Source organism: Pseudorca crassidens, chromosome 18, assembly GCF_039906515.1.
Source record: "Pseudorca crassidens isolate mPseCra1 chromosome 18, mPseCra1.hap1, whole genome shotgun sequence".
In the NCBI taxonomy this organism is placed as follows: domain Eukaryota; kingdom Metazoa; phylum Chordata; class Mammalia; order Artiodactyla; family Delphinidae; genus Pseudorca; species Pseudorca crassidens.
The window spans coordinates 47,965,477-47,979,794 of record NC_090313.1 but is presented as its reverse complement, the minus strand read 5'-3'; the positions used below and the strand labels follow the sequence as shown (position 1 = coordinate 47,979,794).

The window sequence follows — 14,318 nt, the reverse complement described above, 5'->3', positions numbered from 1 at the left end:
TGGTCTATTGTATGACTATATGTATGACTATATCAGTGGGTTTTATCCATTCAGCTATTGAAGGACTTCTCGAGTTGCTTCCAAATTTTGGCAACCACGAATAAAACTGCTACTTGTATGCAGGCTTTTTACTCCTTGGGGTAAACAGGAATGTGATAACTGAATCCTATGTTAAATCTATGTTTAGCTTTGTAACTGCCAGTCTTCTAAAGATGCTGTACTATCTTGCATTCCTTTCATCAGTGAATGAGTGATCCTGTTGTACCACATCCTCAGTAGCATTTGGTGCTGTCAGTGATTTGGATTTTAGCCATTCTAATAGATGTGTAATGGTGTCTCATTTTTTTTAATTTGCAATTCCCTCACGACATATGATGTTGAGTATATTTTCATACAGTTATTTGTCATTTGTAAATCTTCAGTAAGATGTCTGTTCAGGCCTTTCTAAAAAAATTGGGTTGTTTCCTTATTGTTGAGTTTTAGAGTTCTTTGTATATTTTGGATACAAGTCTTTTGTCAGATAGGTGTTTTGCAAAGATTTTATCCCACTCTATGGACTGTCTTTTCACTTCACAGAGCAGAAGTTTTTAAATTCAAATAATGGCTAACTTATAAATGTCCAGTTTTTCCAGCATCATTTCTTTAAAAAACGATTCTTTTCCATTGAATTACCTGTGCTGCTTTGTCCAGGATCAGTTGACTATACCTGTGTGGGTCTATTTCTGGGCTCTCTATTCTGTCCCACTGACTATATCTTTTTCCCCCCAATACCACAGTTTTGATTACTGTAATTTTATAGTAAGTCTTGAAGTCAGTCCTTCCCCTTCCTCCTCCTCCTTTTCTTCCTCCTTCTTCAGTGTTGTATTGACTATTCTGAGTCTTTCACATATCCATAAAAAATTTAGAATCAATCTGTCAATACCCACAAAATTACTTGCTGAGATTGTGATTGGAATTTCATTGACTACATGGATCAAGCTGGGAAGAGCTGACACCTTAACAATATTGAATATTCCTTTCCATGAACATGGGATATCTATTTCTTTATCAGATTTTTTTTTATTTCTTTCATCAAAGTTTTGTCATCTTCCTCATACAAATATTGTAGAAAATTTTTGGTGCTAAAGTAAATGATATTCCATTTTTTATTTCAAATTCTAATTTTTCATTGCTGATATTAAAAAAGTAGTCAACATTTTAATGCCAATCTCATATCCAGAAACTTTGTTCTAATTGCTTATTAAGTTCCAGAAAGTGTTTTTCTTTCTTTCCTTTTTTTTTGATCAATTTTGGGGGATTTTCTACATAGGCAATCATTTTACTTATGAGCAAAGACAATTTTATTTATTCCTTCCCAATCTGTATACTTTTATGTCCTTTTCTTGTCTTGTTGCATTAAGCCAGGACCTCCAGTACAATGCTGAATAGAAATGGTGAGAAGGGACATGTTTCCTTGTTCCTGATCTTAGGGGAAAAATATTTAGTTTCTTATCATTAAGTATGATGCTCTCTGTAGTTTTTATAGATGTTCTTTATCAACTTAAGGAAATTCCCCTGTATTTCTAGTTTGTTGAAAGTTTTTGTCATGAATGGGTATTGTACTTGATTAGCTGTCTTTTCTGCATATATTGATATGGTCAAATGGTTTTTCTCCTTTAGAGCCTGTTGATTTGATAAATTACATTAATTGATTTTCAAATGTTAAACCAGCCTTCCATACCTGGAATATATCCCTCTTGGTCATGGTATCTAATTCTTTTTTGCATATTGTTGGCTTTGATTTATAATATTTTGTTGAGGATTTCTGCATCTATGTTCATAAGAGATATTGGTCTATAAGTTCCCTTTCTTATAATGTCTTTGTCTGGTTTTGGTGTGCACTCATTTCATCATCAGACTCTTCCCTGCTACATAAGCACATATGTTCACAAATACTATTGGCTAAGTATTACTATACAGATAATAGTGTTGTATGTTTTATCTCTGATCCAGACCTTTGATAAAAGAAAGTCTCCTAGAGTATCAGGAATGGGGTATCTTGTTTAATTTTTTATTTTCATTTATAAAATGTGTAAAAACAGGAGACTAGATTGAACCAAAGATGGCTGGTAAGATTCATTACTACCTCTGATGGGTAGTAGCTATCTCTAAGCATGGTGTTAAGGAGGATTCTGAGGCTGTCTGCTTCAGGGAAAGGAAGTTTGACAGATTAGCAATGCTGGTTTTGAGAGTGGTGAGACGACAGCACATAAGCAGTGCATTTGCTGTTCATGAGCAAAGCCACTTATCTTTTATAATTTGATTAAAGGAATAATTCTAATTTACAATGTTTAATAGTAACTGAAAAAACAAAGGTAATGTGAATAAATTTACCAAAAACACTACTTAGTAAAGCTAATTAAATAATTCCTGGAAAATGCTATAGACTAAATGTGTTAACGAATGAGTCAAAGAGGGTTAAGGACTCTAAAAAGTTTCACATTGCTTTGGAAGTCAGTATTTTTCAGTGATTTAATTGGCTGGATGTAAAATAAGAATGGCATTTGTTATCTGTAAGTCTTTGGCCAAAAACTGCTTTATTTTCGAAGGGTGCCAAAACTTACTAGGGTGGTTTTCCAATCTGATAAAGAATAAAAAGCCCTCTAAAATCCTTATAAAACAGTAAATGCAGATGGAACAATGGATTTGTTTGGGAGAAGTCTTTCTTAAAAATAACTTCATGGAGTAAAGGAAAAGGTGATATACAAGAATCAAAATTTCACAAAGATTCACAGTGGCAACCCACGTGACTGTGACAGGCTTATGAAATAGAAACTGTCTGTGACAGGCAGAGGGATTTGCCTCCTGCTTTTCATAATCACTGAAACTCTACTTTCCAAGGTCAAGTCCTGCAAAATAACTCAGAACACTGACCATCAACTTATTTCAGTTCCACCACGTGCCTGAGATTCATACTCCTTTCACTCCCTTTCTTCCTTTCAGAATAATGTCCAGCGTGGCATGAAAGAAAAGCAGCAGTTTTGGAAATATTTTCACCTCTCATCCTTAAGTGAGGAAGTAGAGTTGTTTCATTTCTGATTTTGTTCTTGTGTTGGTTAGGTTTTGCTTTTGTGTGTTTGTTGGTTGGTTGGTTCCAGGCCACCAATTTGGTTTTCATTCTGGGATAAGTAAGCAGGGCAGAAGACAGACAAAGTGATTTTCAGTTCAGTCTGTGCATTAAAATCACCTGGGGGAGCTTTTTAAAAATGCCACTAAACAGGATCCACATGCATACATGCTGAAGTAATTGATCTGACGTGAGGCTGATGCATCAGTATTTTTTAAAGGGCACTGTGGGTTGAGAATTGATGTCCCACAAGGAGAGCTGTTCACAACTTTAAGAAATCACTCACTAGAGTTGGTGACAGCATTAAAGAATGAGGAAACTAAACATTTTTTCTAAAAAATCTTCCCCATCACAGCTTTGGTGAAGTTATTCTACTTTTGGTTAGCCTGTGCTCGTGAAAGAAATATACAGACCAGATAAGAATTTCATGCACTAGAAAAGATAACTTAGACAAAAATCAATCTGACCTGCTACCACTGCCTTTTATCACCTAACTCCCAACACCAACAGCCCCATTACTATGTATCCTTTGATAATTTCAACTTTGAGAGGAACTAATTGCATATTCTACTGATAACAGAAAATTTCCTACAAAGTAATGATATGGATAAATTATAGAGGAAATCAATAGTGAATTTTTCTGCAATTTCCCCCCAAATAACAGCATAAACTGATAGAAATAAGTTATTACAATTGGTAAACTCTTTCAAAATTTATATTTACTATCCCAATACAGGTAGTCACTTTATTTAGTTATACAGAACAAAGAGCTACAATTTACAGCTCCATCATCCAGTTGTATTGATTGAGATGATTTGTTACTCAGGAATCAAACATTTCAGTAGACATTAGTAAACATTATCAAACACATGTTATAGTCATTGTGCATGGATAAATAACGTCTGCTTTTTAAATAACAAGTTAAAATCATCTCATATATTTAATATGGTGTTGAACTTTGATGGCTGAGTCAACTCATTTTTTGCTAGAATGCTGATCTACTTGGCTCTACGCACAGATTCACTAAAATTACTAATTTCAACACTAATGACATAAAATTTTTCTAGGTGGGCATTCTGGTCAGGCAAGCACCTACTATTTGCTGCTTGTATTTCTAAGGATACAAATTAACCAATACAGGTCCTGAAAAAAGAATATAATCTCAAACTGCTTATTATCCAAATTTATCTAAAGTTTAGTAATATCTTTGGAGGATTTTATGAATGACAAGCAGTCTGTCCATTCTTCTATATAGTCTGAGGTTTATCCTTTTAAAAAGCCAAGTCACCAGAAAGCAAGGTATTGAATACTTACACCATTTTGATTAAACTAGGGATAGCATTACTGTAACTGAAAAATACATATGTATCTTACTATGAGGGTTCTCTTGGAGTGCTACCCCATAAGAGGCTCTGAGTACATATCTGTCAGGGGAGGGGAGGGGAGGGGAAGATGGAGGAGACAAGGGGAGGTGGTTCTAAAAGAAAGAACCTCATGAAATGGATTTTTTCACTTGCTGTTTAAAGGAACACTGCTCAACACTGTATTTTCCCTTTATAATGACACAAACGCAAAATTTCTCGTGAAGTTCAGCTTTGGCTAATAAGAGAAACCACAATTTTTAGCTCATGAAAAGTTTCATGACCATGCTTTGCACTTCACTTTTTCCATCCGAAAACCTCAAACCTATACGTCTACTTTAATTTATGTTTACATCTTAATACATTCTAGTCTATGGTTACTTTATATCTCATATTTAACATTTATATTTATTTATCACAGACCCTATCGAATCTTTAAGTAAAAGAAAGTAAAATCTTTTCTCTCTGAACTCATTTATTGTAGTTAGTCATCTCAATTACAAATGTACACAAATATATAATATAAACCCTAAAACCAAACTACAGTGCATACAGGATTCATGACTCATGTATTTATTTCTAAACAACGCAAAGTTAACAATTTAATATGAATTTTCACACACTGTTCATACTTAAGCTAAATTTATAAAGGGCATTTAAAAGTAAAGATTTTGGATATAGAATAGTAAATGTCATATAATTACCCAGCATGTTCGAACAGATTAAAATATTACCCTGTCTTTCTACTGTCAAATAAATATGGAATTCCCTGTGTGTGGGCTTATTATCAAACCAAATGCTTTACACTCGGTGTGAAATTCACAATTGTCAACGATCAAGCTGCTACTTCTGATGACAAACATGATGAGATATCATCTTGTTCAATATAGGCTTATATAGCCTACTTGACATGTAGGCTAATAAAAAAATATGAAGTTGTAGTATTTATTTTGTTTCTTGTACAACATAAGGCTCCTTATAGGGATGATCAAACTAGCCAGTACCATTGACTGAAAATACAGTCAACTCTATTACCTGGAGACAGATTAACTGGTTTGCAGCATGACTATAGTGAAATCGTAGCAGCATGCATTGTATTTGTAAGAGGTTTTAAATCACTATGCATCAGTGACTGTATATAAACATGAGAGGATTTCTATTTTCAGCTACATAATAACATTGTCTCTACACAACACTGTATGTACTGCATTGTGTCCACTGCACTGTTATCCATTCAACAGCTATTTGTTCAGTATTTACTATGTACCAAGTACTGTATTAGGGAATTCCACCTCATTAATCAGACCTAATCTCTTGTCTACACTTCTCTTTCAAGGCAGAAATAAGGGAGGGTATGTGGTCAACTTCTTGTGAGTTGGCTGTAGTTCTGAGATGCAAAATCTAAAGAGGAACAGACACTTGGCACTATGAAACAAACTCCAGTAGGTCTGTACGTGTGGAATTAACTTCTCCCCCACCTCGCTCCTCATCCTGTTTTTCTTCCTTTGCTTCCCTTCTTAGAGAAAGCCTGAACCTGGCAGTCTTACTTGCCTCCTTATCCTTTAGCCTCCAAGTTAATAATCACCATGCCCTGACAATAACTAGATGTTCCTTAAATGTGTACACTTCCCTCCATCCCCTTTCCCCTTCAACGCCTTTACCACTACCTTAGCTCAGACCTCCAACATCTCAAAGCACAGTGACAGTTTCATAGTGGACACTCAAATATTTGGTAAAACATTTGAATAAGGCAGCTTCAGTCAGATGCCTTCTAAGACACTGAGGTAAGCTAGGAGAAGGACACACCAAAATCAGCCTGAACTCTTTTCTCTTTTGAGCAAACTACTTCAAACATGTCAGTAGCAAGGAGTTATCTTTGACCCCTCCCTTTTTCCTTCACCATTCCCATCTATCTTCTCAGCTCCATTTCCTCTGGCATCCTCCCAGGTCACATGACACAGGTCAGCCAATCACCGAGTCTCTTCCCACTATAACCCCCACCCCCAACCCAGTGCTGTCCAATAGAACTTCCAGCAATGATGAAATGTGCCATATTTGTTGCCAGCATGTATGGACACTGACTCACTTGAAACATGGTAAGTGTGAGGAATTAAATTTTTAATTTTATTTAAATAGTAATTGATTTAAATTTAAATATGTATGGCTAATGGTGACAGTACTGGGAAGTGCAGCTTACCTTTCTTCCATATTGCTGTTAGAATTATCTTCCTGGAAGACAGGTGATAATATCACTTGACTTACAGAAGTAACATGTCTCCATAAAACCTTCAGTATAAGGTGTGACATTTGAAGCTCTTCACCATCTAGACCCATTTACTATCACATTTCCATTTTCTCCACTCCTCTTCCATCCAGGCTCCAACTGTGCCATGATATAACCCTTAATGTGAACTGTTGACACTTGCTTAGAATGCCCTTTCCTCTCAGGGAACATCCACTCGTCCTTCCAGATCCAGCTCAAATTCCTGATCCTCTCTGAGTGTGAAACTGCCCTTCCTTAGCCAAGCTAGCCACTCTCTCTTAACTCTGCTGCCATAACTTTAGTATAGAGCGCCATTAAAACATCTAAGCATAATTAATGGCTTACATGTGAAAAATATGAGTGCCATTATCCCAGGTAAATATTAATCACATACATTAAATGAGATGATCAGGTCAAGCATTTGGCACAGGGGTGAGTAAGCACTCTGTAAATGTGCAGTCTTATGAATCACATCATAATACTTGCTAGGAATCTTAACTGGACACAGCAGGCTATGAAAAGCAAGGAGAGGAAAATAAAAAGATGGAGATGGGAGAGGGGAAAAGCTCACAAGTCACCGATACCAACAGAAAGCATAAGCCAGGGAAATTGTGTAAGAAAAGCCATGAAAGCACGAAGAGATCAACTGTTCAGTAAACCCATAGCTAAAGCTGAACTTGTTTCTCACCTTCCAATCTAACCGGTAATCGCAATAATCAAATTCCTTAATCAGGGAGCGTAGATGTTACGAGGTCAAGAACAAGAGAAAGCTTTTCTTGTGATGTGTAACTGAGAAGAATTTGTTGTAAGCTGATCAATAAAGCACTGTTACTATGGCCCACTTCTTAAGACAGAGAGCTCTGTTATATACAACACTGAATACATTTGCTGTAAGAAAATTTAAACTATGGAAGAACCTGGAAGAAAAAAAATCTCTAAACTTACTCAATTTTCATCTCCTCTAAAATTATATTTAGATAGAAACATTTCAAAATAATTAATAACATCTGAGTTATGTGTATTCCTAATATAATGATTTTCCCTTTATATAAAGCAGTCTCACTTTTCTCTCCCTTTAGTCAGCTTTCAAAAAAGAAAAATGCAAAGAGATACTTAAATAGTTAAAGGTAAAGATTTTCGTGGCAATTCCAAGTAATGCTCAATATATATACTGTCATATGCACGTATTTATATTGAATGAATATTAGATTTAAATAATATTTTGATGTTCCATTTCATCAGTTCGAGAAAGCACAGGTTTACAACATAATTTTGCAGTTAAACAAAATTCTTCAGTTGAATTTGCAAATCAGAGAAAATTAACATTTGGATTTAGTTCAGAGGCTGAGTTGAGCTCAGTTCACTCTGGGTTTGGGTTGATGGTTCAGTTTTAAGTTCTTGACAATGAGCACATCAAAATAAAAAATACGTAATGTAATCAGGGCTGACATTTAAGAATAAGTGTTCAGGCAAATTATATGTTCTGAAAAAACAAACTCACTTTACAGAGAGAGCTAAGGTTAAATCCGAAGGTTTGAGCATTCCGGGAGCCAGCATTCATGTAGTTTCCCATTAGCAACACAAGTTCCAGCAACTTGCTAAAGCTCCTGCTCTTCTTTATCTCTTCGCAGGCAGTACTGACAGCCATGATGTCAGGTTTGATGTTGTTCACCTGCTCTTCAAACTGAAGCTTAAAGAGAATAGCACTGAGCCGTGGCCGTAGTCTCTTCACATTGCTCATCTGATTGAAAAGAAAATAGCAGATTTCCTTTAAAATGCATGGTATACTTTAGTACTGTGCGGCTGCAAGTAATCTGGGATGATTTATTGGTATGACAGTATGGAAAAAGCAATATGTCCCCTGAAACTGATAGCAGGAAGAGAGAAAAGCCCTGCGTGTTTTTGTGAGGAATCCTGAGTCATCACTCAAAGAAAACATTAAAAATTTAGATGCTCGATGAAAAGAGAGCTTTACTTAAATGACAAAGTTTAAGAAATAAAGTACATATATCTTTTTTTTTAAAAAACTGAATTTTTAAAAGGTAACAGGATACAGAGGCAACAAATTATAAAGCATTCATAGCACTGCTTTAATTTTTGTTCAATACTGAAATATGCTGGGTCATGTTTAAAACATATTCAGAAAGGTCTAAAGAGGGTTTGTTTCTTCAAATAGCAATTGATGTCCACAGGAGCCCTGCTGACTAACAGTATGTGTTAGATTGAAGGAGAGTAAATAGGTCCCAATTTGTACTAAATTGACTTTCTTCAGAAACACAGGACAGCAGAATGACTCCTGACACATGCTAAATTAGCAGAGTCAGAGTTAGAAAACATGGGCAGAGCAGGAGACAGAAGCGGTGCAAAGCCACAGGTCTACCACGTGCCAGGTTAGCCCCGTTTGGGACTCTGTGTTTCCTTACTGGGTATAAAGGGGGTTGAAAGTGTTGAAAGAACAAAAGGGCTAGAGGGTCAGCAACTTCTTGCCTTAAATTTACCCCCGAACCATGTGCTAGCAACACACGTGAGGGAGTAGAGCCTGAAGGCTGGAGACATACCACATTTAAGTTACGTGTGAATTCCTTGACCAAACATGTTAGGAATTTGAGACTTAAAACAGATTGATGGGGCAGCAGTGGTAAAACAGGTGAACTTCAACAACGATTATAAACATCAAAAGCACTTTGAGGCAAGGTCAGAAAAAAAAAAAACAGTGACAGAACATGATAGGATCAAAATAGGGAATAGTTCTGTTAATCACTGACCCTCAAGGAAAAGCTAAAAAACAATGCCACATGAAGCTTATAGGATTTCTGTTAAAAACTATCTGCTCATAATATAACGATTGTTATTTAAAATAAACTGTACCATACAAAAGCCTGAACTTATTAGATTCCAATAGGATACTACAGGCACTGCTTTAATGACTTAACAACATAACCCAGTTTACTCATCTAACAAAATCGGAGCAATAAAGAGCTCTCAGTAGATACCTCTGAGAGAATATCTTCAGAGGAACCAAGTTCTTACAGTCACTAAATAGTTTCTCAGCAAATAATATATCTAATTTACATAAAGCATTCTCCCCAGCAACTTGACGTGTTAAATGCTTATGTGTATGCAACCAAGACTCTAAGAGCTCAACTAATATAATTAGTAAGAAGTCTCCTCTACAAGTATTCTAAGGAATGTCTTAAAATTCCTTGAATTCAAGAAACGTCTTCAAAATCCCATCTAGAGAAAATAAATTTTTTTCTCCTAGAAGAGAGTAAAGAAACTGTAAGCTCAAAAATGACATTTTTTTAAAGTACAAAGAAACATTACTAATGATGGTTTTATAAAATATATTTTAGTAATATAAAAATTTATGAAAGACAAAGTGAGACCTTATTAGAATACCAATTCTTAGTGGGCATGAATCATTGTTTGGACATTGTATGTCTAGCACACAAAGTAGAGGTAAGCAGTGATTACTTCTGATAAAGTCATTTTATTTGTTTTAAAATGCTCCCAAATGGACTCACTTACCTGGAACTTGTACCCTTACTTAAATATTACAAATGTAATATTTACACACATTCATATTATACTGGACCAAGGCTGTACCATGCTCTGTTACATTTAATTTATCCTTTAGAATACTAAGACATATAAGGGAACACTCACATGAGCTCATACAGTTATGGCCATTCAGAAGGTGTATGATGGGCCCACAGCATCTCTGCTTTCAGCCTATGCCCTCAATCATGATTATGAAATCAGGTATTTGGTACTTTGCAATAACAAGAGAAGAATTCTCCAGTACCCTATGCAAAACATTAGTATTGCAAAATATATTAATTTTAACATATATTAATGTACCACTTCATGTGCAAAGAGAAAAAAGACTACTTAAATGTCTACATTAAACTACCCTGGGGCTTCCCTGGTGGTGCAGTGGTTGAGAGTCTGCCTGCCGATGCAGGGGACACGGGTTCGTGTCCCGGTCTGGGAAGATCCCACATGCCGTGGAGCGGCTAGGCCCGTGAGCCACGGCCGCTGAGCCTGCGTGTCCAGAGCCTGTGCTCCGCGACGGGAGAGGCCACAACAGTGAGAGGCCCGCGTACAGCAAAAAAAACAAACAAACAAACAAAAAAAAACAAAAAAAAAACTACCCCGAAGTATGTTAAAGCTTTCCTGCTGACAAGCTAGCCATATGTAGCCAGTACAAAGTAATTAATTTTCCTAGAAAAATATAACCTAGATTTGTATGAGTAATGAGTCTACCTGGCACGAGGGACAGGTACCTTGAAAAAACAGAGTAAGTCTGTGATGTAATGCAGAACAAAGTGCTGAGTTTATCAAATACCCTGACAAAGCCAAGTCAGGAAGGGTAACCTAAACAGATCTTTGAACACCTTTTTAAATTAGATGTCTTTTTCATATTGTTCTTTCTTCCAAATTTTGAAAAAGTGAGTATTTTGGCTGATAAGAAACAAATGCATTTTAGTGAACAAAATTACTGCACTGGAAAGGAATTTGAGAGATCACCAGAACTAGATCCTGTCCAGGGTCTACCATTTAGCCTACGCTAATCTCCTAGGCCAAACGGCTGCCCCTTTTATTTTAAAAATAACAACAACAGGGCTTCCCTGGTGGAGCAGTGGTTGAGAGTCCGCCTGCCGATGCAGGTGACACGGGTTCGTGCCCCGGTCTGGGAAGATCCCACATGCCGCGTAGCGGCTGGGCCCGTGAGCCATGGCCGCTGAGCCTGCGTGTCCGGAGCCTGTGCTCTGCAACGGGAGAGGCCACAATGATGAGAGGCAAGCGTACCGCAAAAAAAAAAAAAAAAAAAAAAGTCAATGAAAGTTAATGTTCTAAGATCTAAATCTTGTAATCTATGAAGGTAATAGCAGAGTTATTTTTCTCACTGGGCAAATCAAACTCTATTTCTTCAGATGGGATCAAAGAAAAAAGGTAAAAAAAGGGAAAATATTATATATTTTTTAAATCCTGAAGAATGTTTCTTCACCCCCTCACATATTCTATCAACACTAGACATTTGCTGGGACTTCCCTGGTGGTCCAGTGGTTAAGAGTCGGCCTTCCAATGCAGGGGACGTGGGTTTGATCCCTGATCAGGGAACTGGGATCCCAAGTGCCGCAGGGCAACTAAGCCTGTGCACTGTGGAGCCCGCGTGCCACAACTGGGGAGCCCACGCCTCTGGAGTCCATGTGCCACAACTAAGACCCGATGCAGCCAAATGAATAAATATTTAAAAAACAAAAACACTGGACATTTGCATTCTGTTTGCTTGCCCAAGAATCTAGAACTATGACTTGTCTGTCAAAGACTAGACTGAATGCATAAATGGAGAGCTATGATGCTCAAATAATATTCTCAATTGTAACAGAAAGTCATTAAAAAAGAGATAAAGAAGGGAAGGGTTACTGCAAAAGTTTAACTGTAAGATAGTTAATAATTAGAATGTTAGAAGAAATTAGAATTCATTTTTACAGAGGTATCCTTTACATTTATTAGTACAGAGTCCTAGCAATGTAAACACATAGCACCAAAATCTGCCAATAATGAGTTATAGTCTGAAGACCAACCTAAAGGCATAAAAAAGAAAGTTAAAATATTTTGGTTTTATTACTATTTTTTGAAAGCAGGCAGCAGTACTCCGGCAACCACCCCATCACACCACCGCAGATGTCATGGGCCTGAATGAAAACACCTTAAGAACAGTGACTGGATAAAATCAACAAACAATATCCAGAACACTAAGGGTAATTTTTATTTCAAAATTTTGTTTGTTGGCAATATACACATTGTTGGAGCAGGTACAAAGTAAGATGAAAAGACCTTGAGAAAATCTGTGAACCAAAAAGCATTGACTGGGTGCCCACTCAGTGTTGCAAAAGGCACAGAAGTGGTGGTTGCTGCCCTTGTATCACTGAATTCTTTCCATCTGTCTTAAAGGGCAAAAAGGAGAAAAAGCCTTCAGGGAGATGTACTCTCCCATAATCTCACTATGGTTATCTTTTTCTCATATAATTTTAAGTTTATCCATTATTTCACAGGGGGAAAAAACAGAATCCATCTGACATTTTTATACCAACTACATTTAACACTATATCCTCTTTATTCAGTTTCTTTTATAAATATGAGATTTTCAGGAGCCAACTTATTCAAAACTTGTTGGGTTTTCCCCCACTTCTTGCCTGCAGCCTTGTGTAGGCGCACCTCAAAAGAAATTTGAGAACATCCTCTATATCTTCATCATTCTTCCCTAAAGTTGTGGTAAGACTAATTAATCATTCAACTTTCCTTCTAATACAAGTAACCTGCTGATTGAAAAGCTACTAGCTTGAGTCTTAATTGATTTACTACTCTAAACCTTTACGTTATACATGTTGTAAATACATAATTATAAGGAATAATGGGACGGCATTTCTGTAAGGTTAAATGACTCCTTCAAGGGCACAGGGACAGTAGGGCATGAGCCTAGAGCTAACTTGCTGCCAACTAACTGTGCATGCCACTCAGAGAATCACAATGTGGAAATTAATAACCGCAACTTAAAAGCCACCTGATACTCAAACTATCAATACTTCTACTATGTTTTCCTATGAGTAGGAAGAGACTTTAATTTCCCCATGGTAGTTATCAGACAAATCACTATGGAGACAGGTTGACCCTGCTGTGAGCTCTGCCTGCTACTACTTCATATTTCTTTCCTTTCTTCTTGGTATACCTAACTACCCCTGTATGTTTCCAGATCCACTTTTGTTGTCCCATTACACTGCACTCTCCACTCTTATTTCCATATTTGCTAATTCTTCCACTCCCCGTAAGAGAGGTGTGAGAAGCAAGGAGACTGAAAAAACGAGTGCATCTTTGTGAAAGACAAAACTAGAGAAAACAACAAAGGGTTGAGGGAGAAAAGTGACATCTGAGAAAGGAAGGTGATCTAACAACAGACTTAAGACACTTAGGAAAAAGTTTTGAACTTGATTTTTCTAATTAAACTATATGAAAAATGTCTTCCCTTTACTGTTAGCTGGCCAATATTTTCATAATCTCCAGAATTCTCAGAAAAAAAAGTTCATTTCACTTTAGGAAAGGCATCAAAAACATAGCTATTCAAGTGCCTTATGCCTGGGTAGTGCTTAGAATATCAAGAGTATTTTTAAAATAAATGTGCTCTTCTGATAATAAAACTCATAAGCTAAAATTATTTTTTTTAAAACTACACAACAGCAAAGTACATTTTTTGTACTTTGCTATGGCAAAGTCACTTTTTTTTTTTTTTTTTTTTTTGTGGTACACGGGCCTCTCACTGCTGTGGCCTCTCCCGTTGCAGAGCACAGGCTCCGGACGCGCAGGCTCAGCAGCCATGGCTCACAGGCCCAGTCACACCGCGGCATATGGGATCCTCCCGGACAGGGGCACGAACCCGTGTCCCCTGCATCAGCAGGCAGACTCTCAACCACTGCGCCACCAGCGAAGCCCCAAAGTCGCATTTTTTACATTTTTCCAAAGGAGCAAGGTAAAGCCAAGAATTATACAAAAAGAAAAAAAAAAAAAAGGATAAAATGTATATTCC

The 14,318-nt window shown here is 36.8% G+C and overlaps 1 protein-coding gene across 3 annotated transcripts in view; it reads right to left on the bottom strand.

The window, feature by feature from the left end:
• The window catches only part of DIAPH3 (diaphanous related formin 3), a 551,502-nt gene that overhangs the window by 243,988 nt on the left and 293,196 nt on the right, over window positions 1–14,318 (bottom strand). For all 3 annotated transcript variants that reach the window (XM_067713991.1, XM_067713992.1, XM_067713993.1), the window contains one exon: window positions 8,232–8,471. In XM_067713991.1, coding sequence (XP_067570092.1) covers window positions 8,232–8,471 — 240 coding nt within the window. The remainder of the gene's footprint in view (window positions 1–8,231; window positions 8,472–14,318) is intronic.